At 40.0% G+C, this 13,322-nt stretch overlaps 1 protein-coding gene across 8 annotated transcripts in view; it reads right to left on the bottom strand.

The window, feature by feature from the left end:
* myo9aa (myosin IXAa) overlaps window positions 1-13,322 on the bottom strand; it is a 110,609-nt gene that overhangs the window by 21,023 nt on the left and 76,264 nt on the right. For 7 of the 8 annotated variants that reach the window (XM_084066274.1, XM_084066276.1, XM_084066273.1 and 4 more), the window contains 8 exons: window positions 11,276-11,397; window positions 9,886-10,027; window positions 8,702-8,897; window positions 7,097-7,216; window positions 4,829-4,904; window positions 1,505-1,645; window positions 231-270; window positions 22-144 (listed from right to left, as the gene is read on the bottom strand). In XM_084066274.1, coding sequence (XP_083922400.1) covers window positions 22-144; window positions 231-270; window positions 1,505-1,645; window positions 4,829-4,904; window positions 7,097-7,216; window positions 8,702-8,897; window positions 9,886-10,027; window positions 11,276-11,397 — 960 coding nt within the window. The remainder of the gene's footprint in view (window positions 1-21; window positions 145-230; window positions 271-1,504; window positions 1,646-4,828; window positions 4,905-7,096; window positions 7,217-8,701; window positions 8,898-9,885; window positions 10,028-11,275; window positions 11,398-13,322) is intronic. The other variant, XM_084066275.1, reaches the window with a different exon arrangement.

The following is a 13,322-nucleotide window of genomic DNA, read 5'->3' on the forward strand; positions in this document are numbered from 1 at the left end:
GTGTGTGTGTGTGTGTCTGACCTGGAACTGTGCACTGATGCTGGGCGGTTTCTTCTTCTTGTGGAGGTGAAGGAGGGACTTGGTGATACGATCATGGAGAGTAAGGTTACTGAGGTATTTGAGAGACTTGACATCCAGTAAGTGCTGTAGAAGGAGACACAGTCAGCTAGTGACACTAACACTGCAGGTGGCAATGAGGGGCTGGATTAAATGTGACAGATAACACTTACCTTGGGTAGAGCTGGCTTGGATTTGTAGTTTTTGTTTCTCCTATTTAAAAGACAAGAGCAGTTAGTATCGGTCACATAGAAAATGTTTCTGCAGTGTTCAACCATGCCATGAGTTTTTTCCTAATATTGATCCCATCTTCAGTCTTATTTTTCCGGTTGATATACATACATTTATCAGCTAATGTTAAAAAGTAAATGTGAAAAGAAGCACTACTTCAGTTGATTAATTCTCCAAGAGGTCACTTATCCTGATAAACCATCCCTGTACTTAATTTGATTAATTATTATTATTTTAAGTCTCCAAGAGGTCACTTAACCTGGTAAACCATCCCAGTCCCAGAAGATGCATGATAATGTGAATTCAAGCGACCGGGATGGTTTACCAGGCTATACTCACTGTGAGTATTAAATATAAAGCAAACTAAAGCAAAAGTGAGGTAATGTTGACCTGAAGGTATGTTTTCCAATTTCCCAACTGATGGTGAAGATGAACAAAGCCCATATAAGCACAGAACTCAACATCATAAAGAATATATAGTAAATAGTGACAGACTGATCCCCAGCCAGTACTTGCGGTGTGTTCGTAACAGTCTGAGAATTTGGTACAATTTCAGAACGCTCTGGTGTTGGCGTCATAGAGCGCTCTGATATTATTTAATTTATGAATGATCAGAGAAGATACTCGTTAACTAACGTTGCCATTTGCATCTTCAAAAAATAATATCAAAAATAGTATAAATAGGATTATAACCAAATGACTTTATCCATTATTGTTGTCACCAATGTTTGGATAAGCCGACTTTTCACTCAGAGCAGTCCCAGGGCACAGCGCTAAGAGTTTTCAAACGGCAACGCTCTGAGCACTCTAAATTTCGGAATGACCAGAGTGCACCCTGGGTGCACTCCAGTGCTCTCAGAACATATTTATCAACGCTCCCTTTCGGCCTCTGAAGTGGACTCAGACACCAAGTGAACTGTATTGTGTTCAGTTTCCTTGTGGTTCATTCTCATTAGAATCAGAAAGAGAACTTGAGTTCCGTTTCAGGTCCGCTTACAAAGTTAGCACAGCAATATTTTTGGTATTTCTGGTTCACAAAAGTTTTGTTAATTTAAATAGAAATACTGTACATATGAAAAGGTCCTAAGGATAAAGTGAATTTGTCACATACGATAATCATGTAGCTCGACAATATTGTTCAACTGAAAAAATGCCACAACATGATTTTCATTGAATAATAATATAGTATGAATTAGCCTTAAGCGTGGCCACTGACATGAGAATGCCATGGGCTCTCTCCAGGAGCTTGCTGCTGGTGGAGTTAACAAAGATACCATCCTCTTCTGTGTTGGAGGAACTGGACATCAGACGGCTCTGCCGACCCACACGGCCATTCCAACCCGGGCTCGGCGAATCCCTGCAAAGAGACAGATATTTTTTATAAATAACACAAATCTCAAACCATTTTCTCAAATGTACTATAGAATAAGAGAACTGTTGTGCCTTTCTTTGTCCCTTAGGTGAGGATTAGCTGCAGGTGCGGTGGTCCCGAAAAACATAAAGCTGAACTGGCAAAAGGAGACTCGCTCACTGCATATAGATATAGGAAAAAACTCCTTAGACGAGACTTAAAGAAAATTGTTTTTCTTTATTTTGTGATGCCCATGTTGTGCTCAGGTGCTCTGTGAAATAAAAAGCAAAACGTTTTCGGTCCTACCAGGGCCTTCGTGATTATAGCACTGACGAAGGTCCTGGTAGGACCGAAAACGTTTTGCTTTTTATTTCACAGAGCACCTGAGCACAACATGGGCATCACAAAATAAAGAAAAACAATTTTCTTTAAGTCTCGTCTAAGGAGTTTTTTCCTATATCTATATGCAGTGAGCGAGTCTCCTTTTGCCAGTTCAGCTCAAATGTACTATATCATGGAATCTGAATGGTTTGCTTTGTGTTTAAAACAAAATATTTGCACAAAAAAATGGATGTCCCTTATTTCTCACATAGAGGGTGGCAACCCAAGATATTAGTCAAACCCTATATATTACTCAAAATATACGCTAGGGTTCAAGTGGTTAATGACTTGTGGTGTTAGGATCAGGGGAATAGGTAGCTCAGTGACAATCCATCATATATACAGCTGCTAACAGGACCATCATGGGGCCAGACAGGATTGTTTTCACTCCTGTGATTTATAAGAAACTCTCCTGCTGTGTCTTCAGGCCACACACATTGACACGTTAAAAGACAGTTGTATGTGTGTGGGAACATATCATATACTAACAGGGGAGTGCAGCCATTCCTAGAAGCAAGCTGACGTGGGACAAGAGTCCATGGAGAGGTTTCATGCTACTGGGAGCCAACAGAGAATAACAGGTGAGATGTTATGGTATTTTAATAGGTGTCTGGGGGGCGGGAAGGGCTAGCAATAGGAATTCTACATTCAAACTACACTGTAAAATCCTCAGTGTTACTATAAATCTGAGAGCGTACAAGTGTAACCAATTAGACCCGTAAGAATCTATTTGGGATCAATTAAGATTGAGGATTTTACTGTGTACGTTTCCACTATAAAAACACATTTTGCCAGATGAGCTAATGAAACACATTGTGGATTTTTAGGTAAGCAGCCTGGCAAGCCCTTTTAAGATACACTTAAAACCTTTTATTTATCTGACTTTATATTCACTCATTGTCTCAATACTCAAGTATTTTTGTGGTCAATGGACAAATGCTGAAATATTGTTTTCAAAAGAACATCAGAGGGAGACTTAATGGTGCAGAACATGCAAGCTCAACTGACAACTTGGAGCTCATCGATCTTGCAATATTTTCCTTTGCAGTCAAATTGGTCAATAAACAGTGAGGTTTATATTTGAAATATATGTTTTGCTATGTCTTGTGAGCTCAACCTGGCGTGAAACTTTGACTGTCTGTGGTTGGTCCCAAACCTTTCCATGCCAAGGACCCCTAATCTGGAAACTGGCACAATAATCTTATGAACTGAATACTTTGTTAATTTTTTCAAAAACGTTTTTTTCTGTTCCTTTCCAATTGGCCCTGGAGGCCCCTACTACTGTAACACCTGTGGTCTCTTGACTACTTCCATTTTGTTTTGTTTATCTCCATGTATTGTAGGACAAAGAAGAAGAAATCCTGAGGATGTTTAAATATATACAGCCCCTTCCAGAGGACAATAATATTGTAATCTGGCTGCCTATACAGTAGCTGTACGGCATTAATATTATTCATTGTAAAGCTAAAGAAAATGAAACTATACACGGCTTCCGCCCAACAGCGACAACATATTTTGTGTACAGCTCACTAAGTTCAATGATGTACAATGGGTAATTCACTATATAAGTTATTTGGCTCAGTGCCCTCAATAGCATAATTGCACTGAAATAAACAGATCCCAAGGTTTATAATGCATTCATATTATCAGATGGGTTTATTCGATCAATGTGACCAAATCAGAAAATAGTTTTTATTCCACTATATCCACTGTTGGATAAGCATGAACATTCACTTCACATCTGGAATAGCATGATAAGTTGAAATCTTTCCCAGTCAAATATCCATCTCTGTAAACAGTGACAGTACAATGTGTCTTTGTGGCGACTGTTATTCTCCATCGTCTCCCTGAGAGTCCCATAAAGTGCTGTATTCTCCACTGTAGTGTCCAGCAGAGAAGCACCGTGCTGAGACCTAATATTTATCACTCCCTGGGCCCTCCTCTCAAATGTGGAACTCTGACCCTGTGTCACGAAAGAAGCAGCTGCATGGGGGCTTCAGGCCTCGCTTAATAAACTGGAAGTAAGCGTATGTCTGTGTGTGTGTGTGTGTGTGTGAGAGAGAGAGAGAGAGTTGGGGGAAAGAGAGTGCAAGGGTGCAAAAGTGAGAGACAGGCAGGGTGCAAAAGTGTGAGAGAGAGAGAGAGAGAGAGAGAGAGAAAGACTGTGTGTATGTGTGTGTGCGTGTGCGTGTGCGTGTGTGTGTGTGTGTGTGTGTGTGTGTGTGTGTGTGTGTGTGAAGGGGACAGAGGTTGCAAATCACATTAGGGGGAATTTAACAGCCCTTGACTGCGCCCCTGTGGTAACAAAAGCAGTGCTGTGTAAGAGGGCCTTTGCAGGCCGCGTGGTTGGGGGTGGTAATCTCACGGTCTAGAGCTAATTAGAGGAGGTGGTGGACTGAGGTCTTGGGGTGGTGTTGTAGTAATTCCGGAGGTCACTGCACAGACATCAGTCATTCTTTTAATGGCATGCCACACTTTGCGCTTGTGAATGCTGAACAAGTGCTACTTTCCTTGAAATACTTTTTTTTATTAGTTGAACCACGACGCAATGCAACATTATTGCAATGAGGCTGTCTGTGTATATGTACAGTATGTATGTCACTATGTCCACAAATCTGTCCACCAGGGGGTGCCGAAAAGTCAAAACAACCAGACACCCTAATGACAGGCAATGAACCATGTGTCTCAACTATGCACACGTCTAGATTCTATTGATCATTTAATACATTTTCCTATTTCAGGGGATTGTAAATAAGATACGGGCAAACAGACAGACAAACTTCTTATGGTAGATTTACAGACTCTTACCATGGGGATTTTTCATTGACTGTGTTGGTCCTCTGCAGGTCTGACAGAGGCATACGAGGACTCTTTCTGACACCACCTAATTATGGACAGACAAGGGAGGATGGCAACAGATGAGAGAAACACACACACACACACATACACGTGTGCGTGCACACACATACACGTGTGCGTGCACACACACACACACACACACACACACACACACACACACACACACACACACACACACACACACACACACACACACACACACACACACACACACACACACACACACACACACACACACACACACACACACACACACACACACACACACACACACACACAGCACTGTTGGCATTGGATCAATGCTTTTTGATGGAAACTGAAACTATTATGTTGCATGAAACAATATGTAAGAGGTTAATAGTGAGTTTCTCTTGTTAGTTTTGTGAGAATTATGGTAGATGATAATTTTAAAGTTATTTGTTTTAGTCTGGACAGTAAGTTTGCTTTGGAAATGTACTTAGTTAAAGACACAGAAGTGTTAAACATTGTGTGAAGCAATGTGTACTCATTAATGGGTTTAAGTCAAAGTTACTGGATACTCAATTAGGAAAAGGAACAACTTCAATGAGACGATATTGGCGTCAGGTCTGAGGAAGTGATAACATCATATATGATATATTTTAATATACTGCCAATAAAATACAAGTGTGTGAAACAGTCATCTATTCTACAGTGTGATTAGCTTACTTAATAAGTGATCCAGTAAAATATTTTGTTTTCTACAGTGTATTGAGACTGTATACCGTTTTCAGTTTCATCACTTTGTGCAACATTTTCACTTTCATCTGGTGCTGTGGGGTGGTGCATAACAAAACAAAGCCAAAAATACAACATAAATGACATAGACATAATGTGGGAGACGTACAGCATGTTTGATAAGGCAAGATGTTCTTTAAAAGCAGTGTCAGAGATACCTACAACATTTAGGCTCATTGTACACTGTAAAATCCTCACTCTCTCGTTAAATTAACACTCAGGATTTTACAGTGTATGTTCTTCACCACATGTAAACATACTATTACAATTGGATGTGAGGGAGTTAGTGACACTGATATATTGTCCGTATCCCAACTATGTTACACTCTTTCCTTTAGTCTGTTAAACACCATCACCAGTCTATTTGAGAATAGTGCAAGAAAATTGGGTGGGTCTTAACCACATGAACCCTAGTGTCCCTACTCCAGACATGTTATAATAGTTGAACATTCAGCAAAAATAAGGTGAACATTTGGCAAAAATAGTGTACCTATTAGCAGACCTATTTTTGCTATTGATGTACAATGAAGTATGTTTTTTAGTTTTAGTTTTAGTTTATTAGGATCCCCATTAGCTTTTGCCATGACAAAAGCTAGTCTTCCTGGGGTCCGACACAGTCAAACATTTTAAGAGGGTTTAAGTGGTTAAGACCCTTTCCCACTGTACCCTAGTAGTTCTGAGAACAGTTAAGTGTTGCAGAAGACTTGCGCCATGGTGGACAAGCAATATCTGAACTCTACCCACTACACAATAGGCACACAGTAAGATCCTCAGGGTTAATTTAACTCTGAGAGTGTAAAAAATGAGCTGTAAGAGTTAAATTAACACCGGGGGCTGTGTTGTACAGAACTAGATGACGAAGCATAGCTCTTATACAAATACTATTATGAAAGGAAGAGATCTTGTAATAAACACCTGGTATTGTTACTGTGCCCTCACCCCAGACCAATGTGGGTTAACAAAGGGTTAAAATGACTGACCCATGCTTAAGGTCCATGCAGTTGTGGGACAGCCCCATTTCTAGGACACAATGTTAGTGAAAGAGCAGCAGCATGCTAGTGGACAACGTGCGGGACAGATTGAAAACAAACACACACACTCACACATACACAGGCATGCAGGAGCATAACGGGAGGGAGATGGGAGACACAGTGGGATTGGAGACCAACAAGCATCTACCATAGAGATGGAGAATGAAGATTCTAATAACGCTCAAATAAGGGACAAATGACAGTAGGACAAAATAATAATAAGCCAAAATAACCGTTGATGCTGTGTGAAAGCATGTGTACAAATATCTACATGTATACAGCCTTTTGAGGATTTGGTTTGGGAAAATCTAGACAACATTGTACACTTAAGATGCTGATGTTGGTCTACCTCATCCCTATGGTTTCCCCCGCCCTCATGGCTTTTGGCATAGAAGTGGGAGGAGAGTTATTATTGGGACTGCAGCCTTACTGTGCTTCTCCTCCTTGCACCTCTGCAGGATCTCTAAGCTTCTCTGATGCACAGGATGATGCAGAAAGCTAAAACTATCCACACTTTTCACAACTGCACAGGGAGCAGCGTCATCATGCCCTTGGAAAAGCAAAAAAGAAAACAACAAAAGAAACGAAGGAAAAAAACAAAAACAAAATGGAAGAGAAAAAGGGGCAAAGAGAGAGAAACGATAGATTAGATAGCGAATAGAGATCAAGAGAGGCAGTCATCTACCAAAGATACCTGTGCAAGACTGTCAGAGAGAAGGTAACTGACGTTCAATGCTGTAGTTGGTGGCAGTGTGATTTTTTTCTTTGTCTCCTGAACTGTATGTAGTTCAGAGTGGGCGGCCGCCTGGATATTTCCACATTAAATCACTGCATCAGCTTTAGGGGGTTTCCATCATCTGACATTAGTTTGTACATTCATAACTTTACTCCCCCCAGGGCCAATTGAGGCTATATGGAAAAATTCATAACTCTGTGAGAGAGTATCTATGAATCTCCTAGACTGAAAAATAAGTGGTTTGATTTCATTGAGGCATTCAGGTTTTGTGGAGGATTTCTACTAGATCTACAAAGGGAAGAGGCAAAGCACGGACGGTTTCTAGGAGACAGATATTTTCACACGACCACATACGTTTAGCACGGATAGAAGGGGTGCAATTCTAAACCAGACGATGGCACTGAATGGCATGGACAGAGTACAGTACCTAATGACGAATTCTACTGCATATCAAGGATAAGAGAAACAAGGCACAGCCTAAAGAGCTACAGTACAGCTATTGTATTGGCAGCACTACTAGCACTACGCACAGATACTACAGCACAGTGGCTGATGAAAGAGAGAAGGGCGATGTCAAGTAATCTATCAAGATGGAAGCAGGAGTGCAACAGAAAAGCTCACAGTTTTATTGTGATTAACTATACATTGTATTGCCGGCTGGGTCTGTATTTCCTGTTTGTCAACACATTACTAGTTTTGATACCGTACTGTAGCTTAACTACAGTAGTTTGGGTTCATTTATGTTTCTGGCAAATATCTAGCTATAAATGGCACACCCATGTTTTGTCAGGCAGTAATTATGTTAACAAATTAATTGATAATATATGTTTCCAAAACCAAAAATGTTATTGACAATAATTTAAAAAGTCAATCAGAATTAATAGCAATATGTCTCCTATCCTTTAAAAATAAATTGATGGTCAGCCCATTCATTATTATGCAAATTGTACCAAGAGGTTTTCCGTTTGATTGCCATACTGTGTATATAGAGTACCTGTATACACTAACACATTCTCCCTTCCGTTTTGATAGATTTCTTGTTGGAGGTCTGAGCTCTAGCCAACCCTCTGTAACATTTCCAAATCTGCTAATGCAAGATGAGGTAGAATGTGTTGAATAATGGGGTAGAGGGACAGACACAATAACTGTTGCCTCCTTAATAAAAAGTTATAATAATAAAAACATACATTTGTGAGTTTTAGGCGTGTCTGACTATGCTGCAGCAAAAAGCTAAAATATGACTTTCACCTCCTCTGTATCTACTTCATGAATTCCAATTTGATCTGCCCTGACACTCACCGGTTTTCTTCTGTGCATGTCTCTTCCCAGCCTCTCTAAAGGCCACCAGGGCCCTGAAGTAGGCTCGGAGAACAGCCCAGCGGAACGTGGCTGAGGGGTCGATGCCCATCAGCCCACAGATGAAGGCATTCTTGCTGCTCTTAAGCAGAGCCACAATATCTGGCCGCATGTGGTCTGTGTTCTTTTCCCTGAAGTCCTGTGAGAGAGAGAAAGTGTGTGTGTGTGTGTGTGTGTGTGTGTGTGTGTGTGTGTGTGTGTGTGTGTGTGTGTGTGTGTGTGTGTGTGTGTGTAGGCAGGAGACAGAATTAAGTCAAAGATGGACAGAAGTAAATAGAGATGGTTGATGTTTCACCCCATTCTTCTCACAGTCGGGTGGTAGTGTGCTACAGTTAAGCTACTACATTTCAACCGAGAAGAATACGCTCAAAAGAAACCCTTTTAGCCAAACCTTACTGGTCTACATCTGAACCTGTTTATCCCTGAAAACCTCAGTGGGAGTCTATTATGACTAACATTATTAATGAAAGGACTGGTCTTGAATCATAAGGACAAAGTGCTTTCCAAACTCAACATGGACAGATCCGTTTGAGCTAGATTGGGAAAGCATTAATGAATGTTTATTCCCGTTGTTATTGTTTGATATTAACTGAAGCTACAGAAGCTGTCCATGTTATTTCAAATGAGTCGAGAGATTACTTCAAGTATAAGATCCAAATAAACCAGAGCGATGCATGGGAATTTCACAGGTTGACATGCTGTGAGAGAATATGAGATGGTTGTTGTTCATCGTAGTAACTTTGTAAATGAAAGCCCAGACCTGTACAATAGTTGAAAGGGTACCTGGGTTGCCAGATCTTGATTTGGTTGTGTAATATGACTCTGTTCCTGGGACTTACGCCAAGAGAGTGATTAAAAATGTCTCTCTATTGGCTATGTGCGACTTTATACCTCATTTACTTTTACGTTTATACATTGCAAGTAGTAGTATACCTATTCCTGTTATACTGGACGCACCAGGCATACTTTATGTGTTTGTGTGAGTGATATTGGTGCAAGGGTCACAGCTCAACTGGATTTGCTCAGCGGCTAGAAGACATAGTGAACAAGGAGTGTTGTTTTTCCCTCCATTATGTTCCACCGTATGAATTTTTCAAGCAAAGATTATTAGGATACTGATTACTGACCTTGACGCCATACTTGACCTTGCCAGCGTAGTGACGGATAATGAAGGCAGGCTCCATGACGGCAGGAAATTCAATGTAGCTGTTGCCCTCATGCTGTCGTTTAAACTTATCCAACAGAGTCTGATTGGTGGCTTGAGGAAAGCTGAAATAAAAAACAGACCCTTTTAGTTGTGAGTGCATCACATCACATCGCTCAGACACGCTGATGTGTTCTTACATGCTTTTGCTTCAACTGAGCCATGAATATTCAAGTATCAGTGACACTGGAAACATTGTATGGATTATTGATAATCTGACACAGGACAGGACAAATTGCCCTTGTCTTAACCATTTGAACACTAGCATCCCTATTCTGGAGGGAACATTTGCTGAAAATAGCAGATCTACAAGCTCAGCTATTTTCAGCAAAGAGATACGGTTAGAAATGGATAGGTTTAGGCATGGGTTTGATGAGTTGAAGTTCGGGGTAAGGATCTGGGAGTGTGATTAGCCAATGAGATAGGGTTGCCTCAAACTCCTGGATTCAGAGGTCATAGAAATTGGGTCTGGTACCGGTTCAGGAGCCACAACCTTATTATTATCATCAATATCAAGGATGATATTTAATCTCTGATCTAAAGCCAGTTTTGGCATAATCTCTTGTGATGCCTGAGGTTGTAATGTACTTAGTGTAAACTGATCTCAGTTCTGCTCCCCCCAGAGCTCAAGTGAATGTAGTCTGATAAACTCAAATTCCCTCTAGCCCTTTAAAACAAAGTGCCAGAGAGGTTCTGCAGAAAATCAACAGCTTACAGGAAGAGAGAGGAGGAAGAATGGGACACCAGGGGTTTAGAGAAGGGGGGAAACTTGAGCTATGAAAAACACACACAGCCAAGGACTCGCTGATCTCCAGCTATTCCAAGCGGGAGGAATTTGAATCTGTGTCCAAATGCAGAAGGGGACCATTATTTTTTTTTATGAAGGGGTAATGAAAAAATAAATATATTTTACAAAAGTAGTCACATTAAAGACATTTTGTTAAGATCAGTGTGGTAAATTGTGTGTGTAATTGACAAGACTTTTTACTCTGTGAAAAGCTGATACAATATATGTACTACAGACATCATTTAAACTGGTGAATATGTTTTTTTTTATGTTTACAGCACTGTTCAAGTCTTGTGAAAGGGGGGGAAGGATTATGGGTTTGAATTCGATGTCCAGGGGAAGTTTAGAGAGAGACAATATTGAAACAGACAGTAATGTAAGAGACAATGTTTGCCAATGCCATTTGAGCCAGGTGTGAGATAGTGGTGGTGGTTTATTAACATATAATAACCACAGCCCAAAACATGGACAACAGGTTGAAAGTGTTAAAGGAGGACTGGCCAAACAGATACTCTGGCAGACTCACTTGCATTCCTCGTCCAGTAGGTGGAGCAGTGCTGTGGGCTTCTTGCTGATTAAGTTGATGCAGCCCGAGTTGTCAATGTACTCGATATTATTCCAGGTGATGCTCTCTGCCCGGTACTCTTCCTATGCAGGAACACAATACAAACAAGATGGTCAATGTTTGCTTCTAATGTGTTTATTACTCAATAACATTAACAGACATTATCCTCAAAGTGCTGTACAGGGGGGGGGGCACTAAAACAGGCTGTTTATGTACAAACAAAAGTTTGAGGGCTTTTCTTTTTATTCCACCACAGAAATAACACTGTTGTGACACTTTGCACGCTTGCATGTTGCAGTTGTTTGCCATGAGACGATTCTCTGTGCTTCTCTGTCCTCATTGTGGTTTAATAATGAGAGGAACCATTCTTAGTATTTACCAGTTCACATCCCTCTACATGATGTTTTCTTGTATTCCTGGGAAAGAGAATTAACCAATAAAGTGCAATAATCCAAGGGAGGTTTAATAAAAATCAACAGAAATCTCATTTTCATCTCTTACCCCCTCCTCTCATTTTAGCCCAAAGTAAAGAACTGAACAAAACCAGTTAATTCCTGTTGCTTGTCCCAGTTTTTGCAAAACAAGTTCATTGGTGCACTGTACACACAAGCTAATATGGAACATGATTCGTCTCTGTTGTCAGAACTGGAATGAAAATCATATGCTTCAATATTTGCCCATCTGAAAATATTTAGCAGTGTACTGTAGATGCTGTAGCAAACTGTAATTTAAATTTGCCTATGATCATGTGTATTTCCAGCTAAGTACAGTATAATATCCCATGTTTTTGCTCTTTTAAGTAGAGGAATTTTGCATAAATCTATGGCACTCCACTCAACATATTCTTGCCACTTAATCAGAAAACCTTCAGTGGCAATTACTCTATATCTTTTTTTCTCAGCTGCCAATACGGTTTTCTGGTGACCTCTTCATCATGTCACTTGTTGGCTTATCATCTTTCATCTTTTCATGCCAATGATTCTCAACAGAAAAATATCAATGACCTACAGTAAGTAGTCAATCAAATATAATGTGGCTGAATACATTCATACAGAATTGAGACCCTTGTTATTGTAACCTCAAATTCGCCTAAGCTTTTAATAAGCAGGTTCATGTTTAATTATAAGTGTTGAAAAATGACATTGGCTTCTTCTTTTTTTGCCTTTCAATGATTGTTTTTATACATCTTCTCACTGGCTTGACTACTACAATGTATTTTACTTGTCTAAACCAAAAAACAGCACACAATCTGTCAATGATTCAGACACCACCAGATGTGACGGGCAAACAGATGCTGTAGACAAAGGCTGTTGGATCCCAAAGTGCCTACAAACTGCTGACTATGTACTTTAATTTGTTTTCTCATCACTGTTGCCTTAAATGTGCACATCGCCATTTCCTCAGGCTTATTACAGTTCCTTGGTCTCATCACTGCAAAATCTACTGTTAAGGTGTGCTTGGGTTATGTCAAATATTGATACACGTTTACCAGGCCTCTATAACTGTTTTTGAACAACACATACAGTATAATTACTCATCTGATGAGTATGATAGTGTGTGTGTGTGTACACACGCATGTGGTGTCAGTATCATGTCATCCACGCCAGGCAGAGCTGAAGTAGGCCTGTCACAATTATTACATAATCGCCTAATCGCAATTTTTTTTAGATAGTCACAATTATTTTTGCATAATCTTTCCATGTTCCAAACATTTTCAAATAGTGGAAATAGCAGATCTACAGGCTCAGCGCGTCGTAATGTGACACGTTGTGAGCTTGTAGATCGGCTATTTCGACTATTAATGTTTTCTTAAAAGTATAGAGTTATTAAATCAGTCAGTCATTTCTTTGTATATTTAGGTTATTTGTCATATCTGCCCCGTTCTACTTCAAAGCCTAAAAGCCAAAGAGAAATGGAATTTGTATTCATATGTTCCGGTGTTCAATGACAAAACACAATCAAATCATAATTAAAAGTAGAGCCAGAAGAAACAAGGAAGTTACTTCCT

The sequence above is a fragment of the Gymnoscopelus microlampas genome (assembly GCF_963454915.1).
Source record: "Gymnoscopelus microlampas genome assembly, chromosome: 1".
In the NCBI taxonomy this organism is placed as follows: domain Eukaryota; kingdom Metazoa; phylum Chordata; class Actinopteri; order Myctophiformes; family Myctophidae; genus Gymnoscopelus; species Gymnoscopelus microlampas.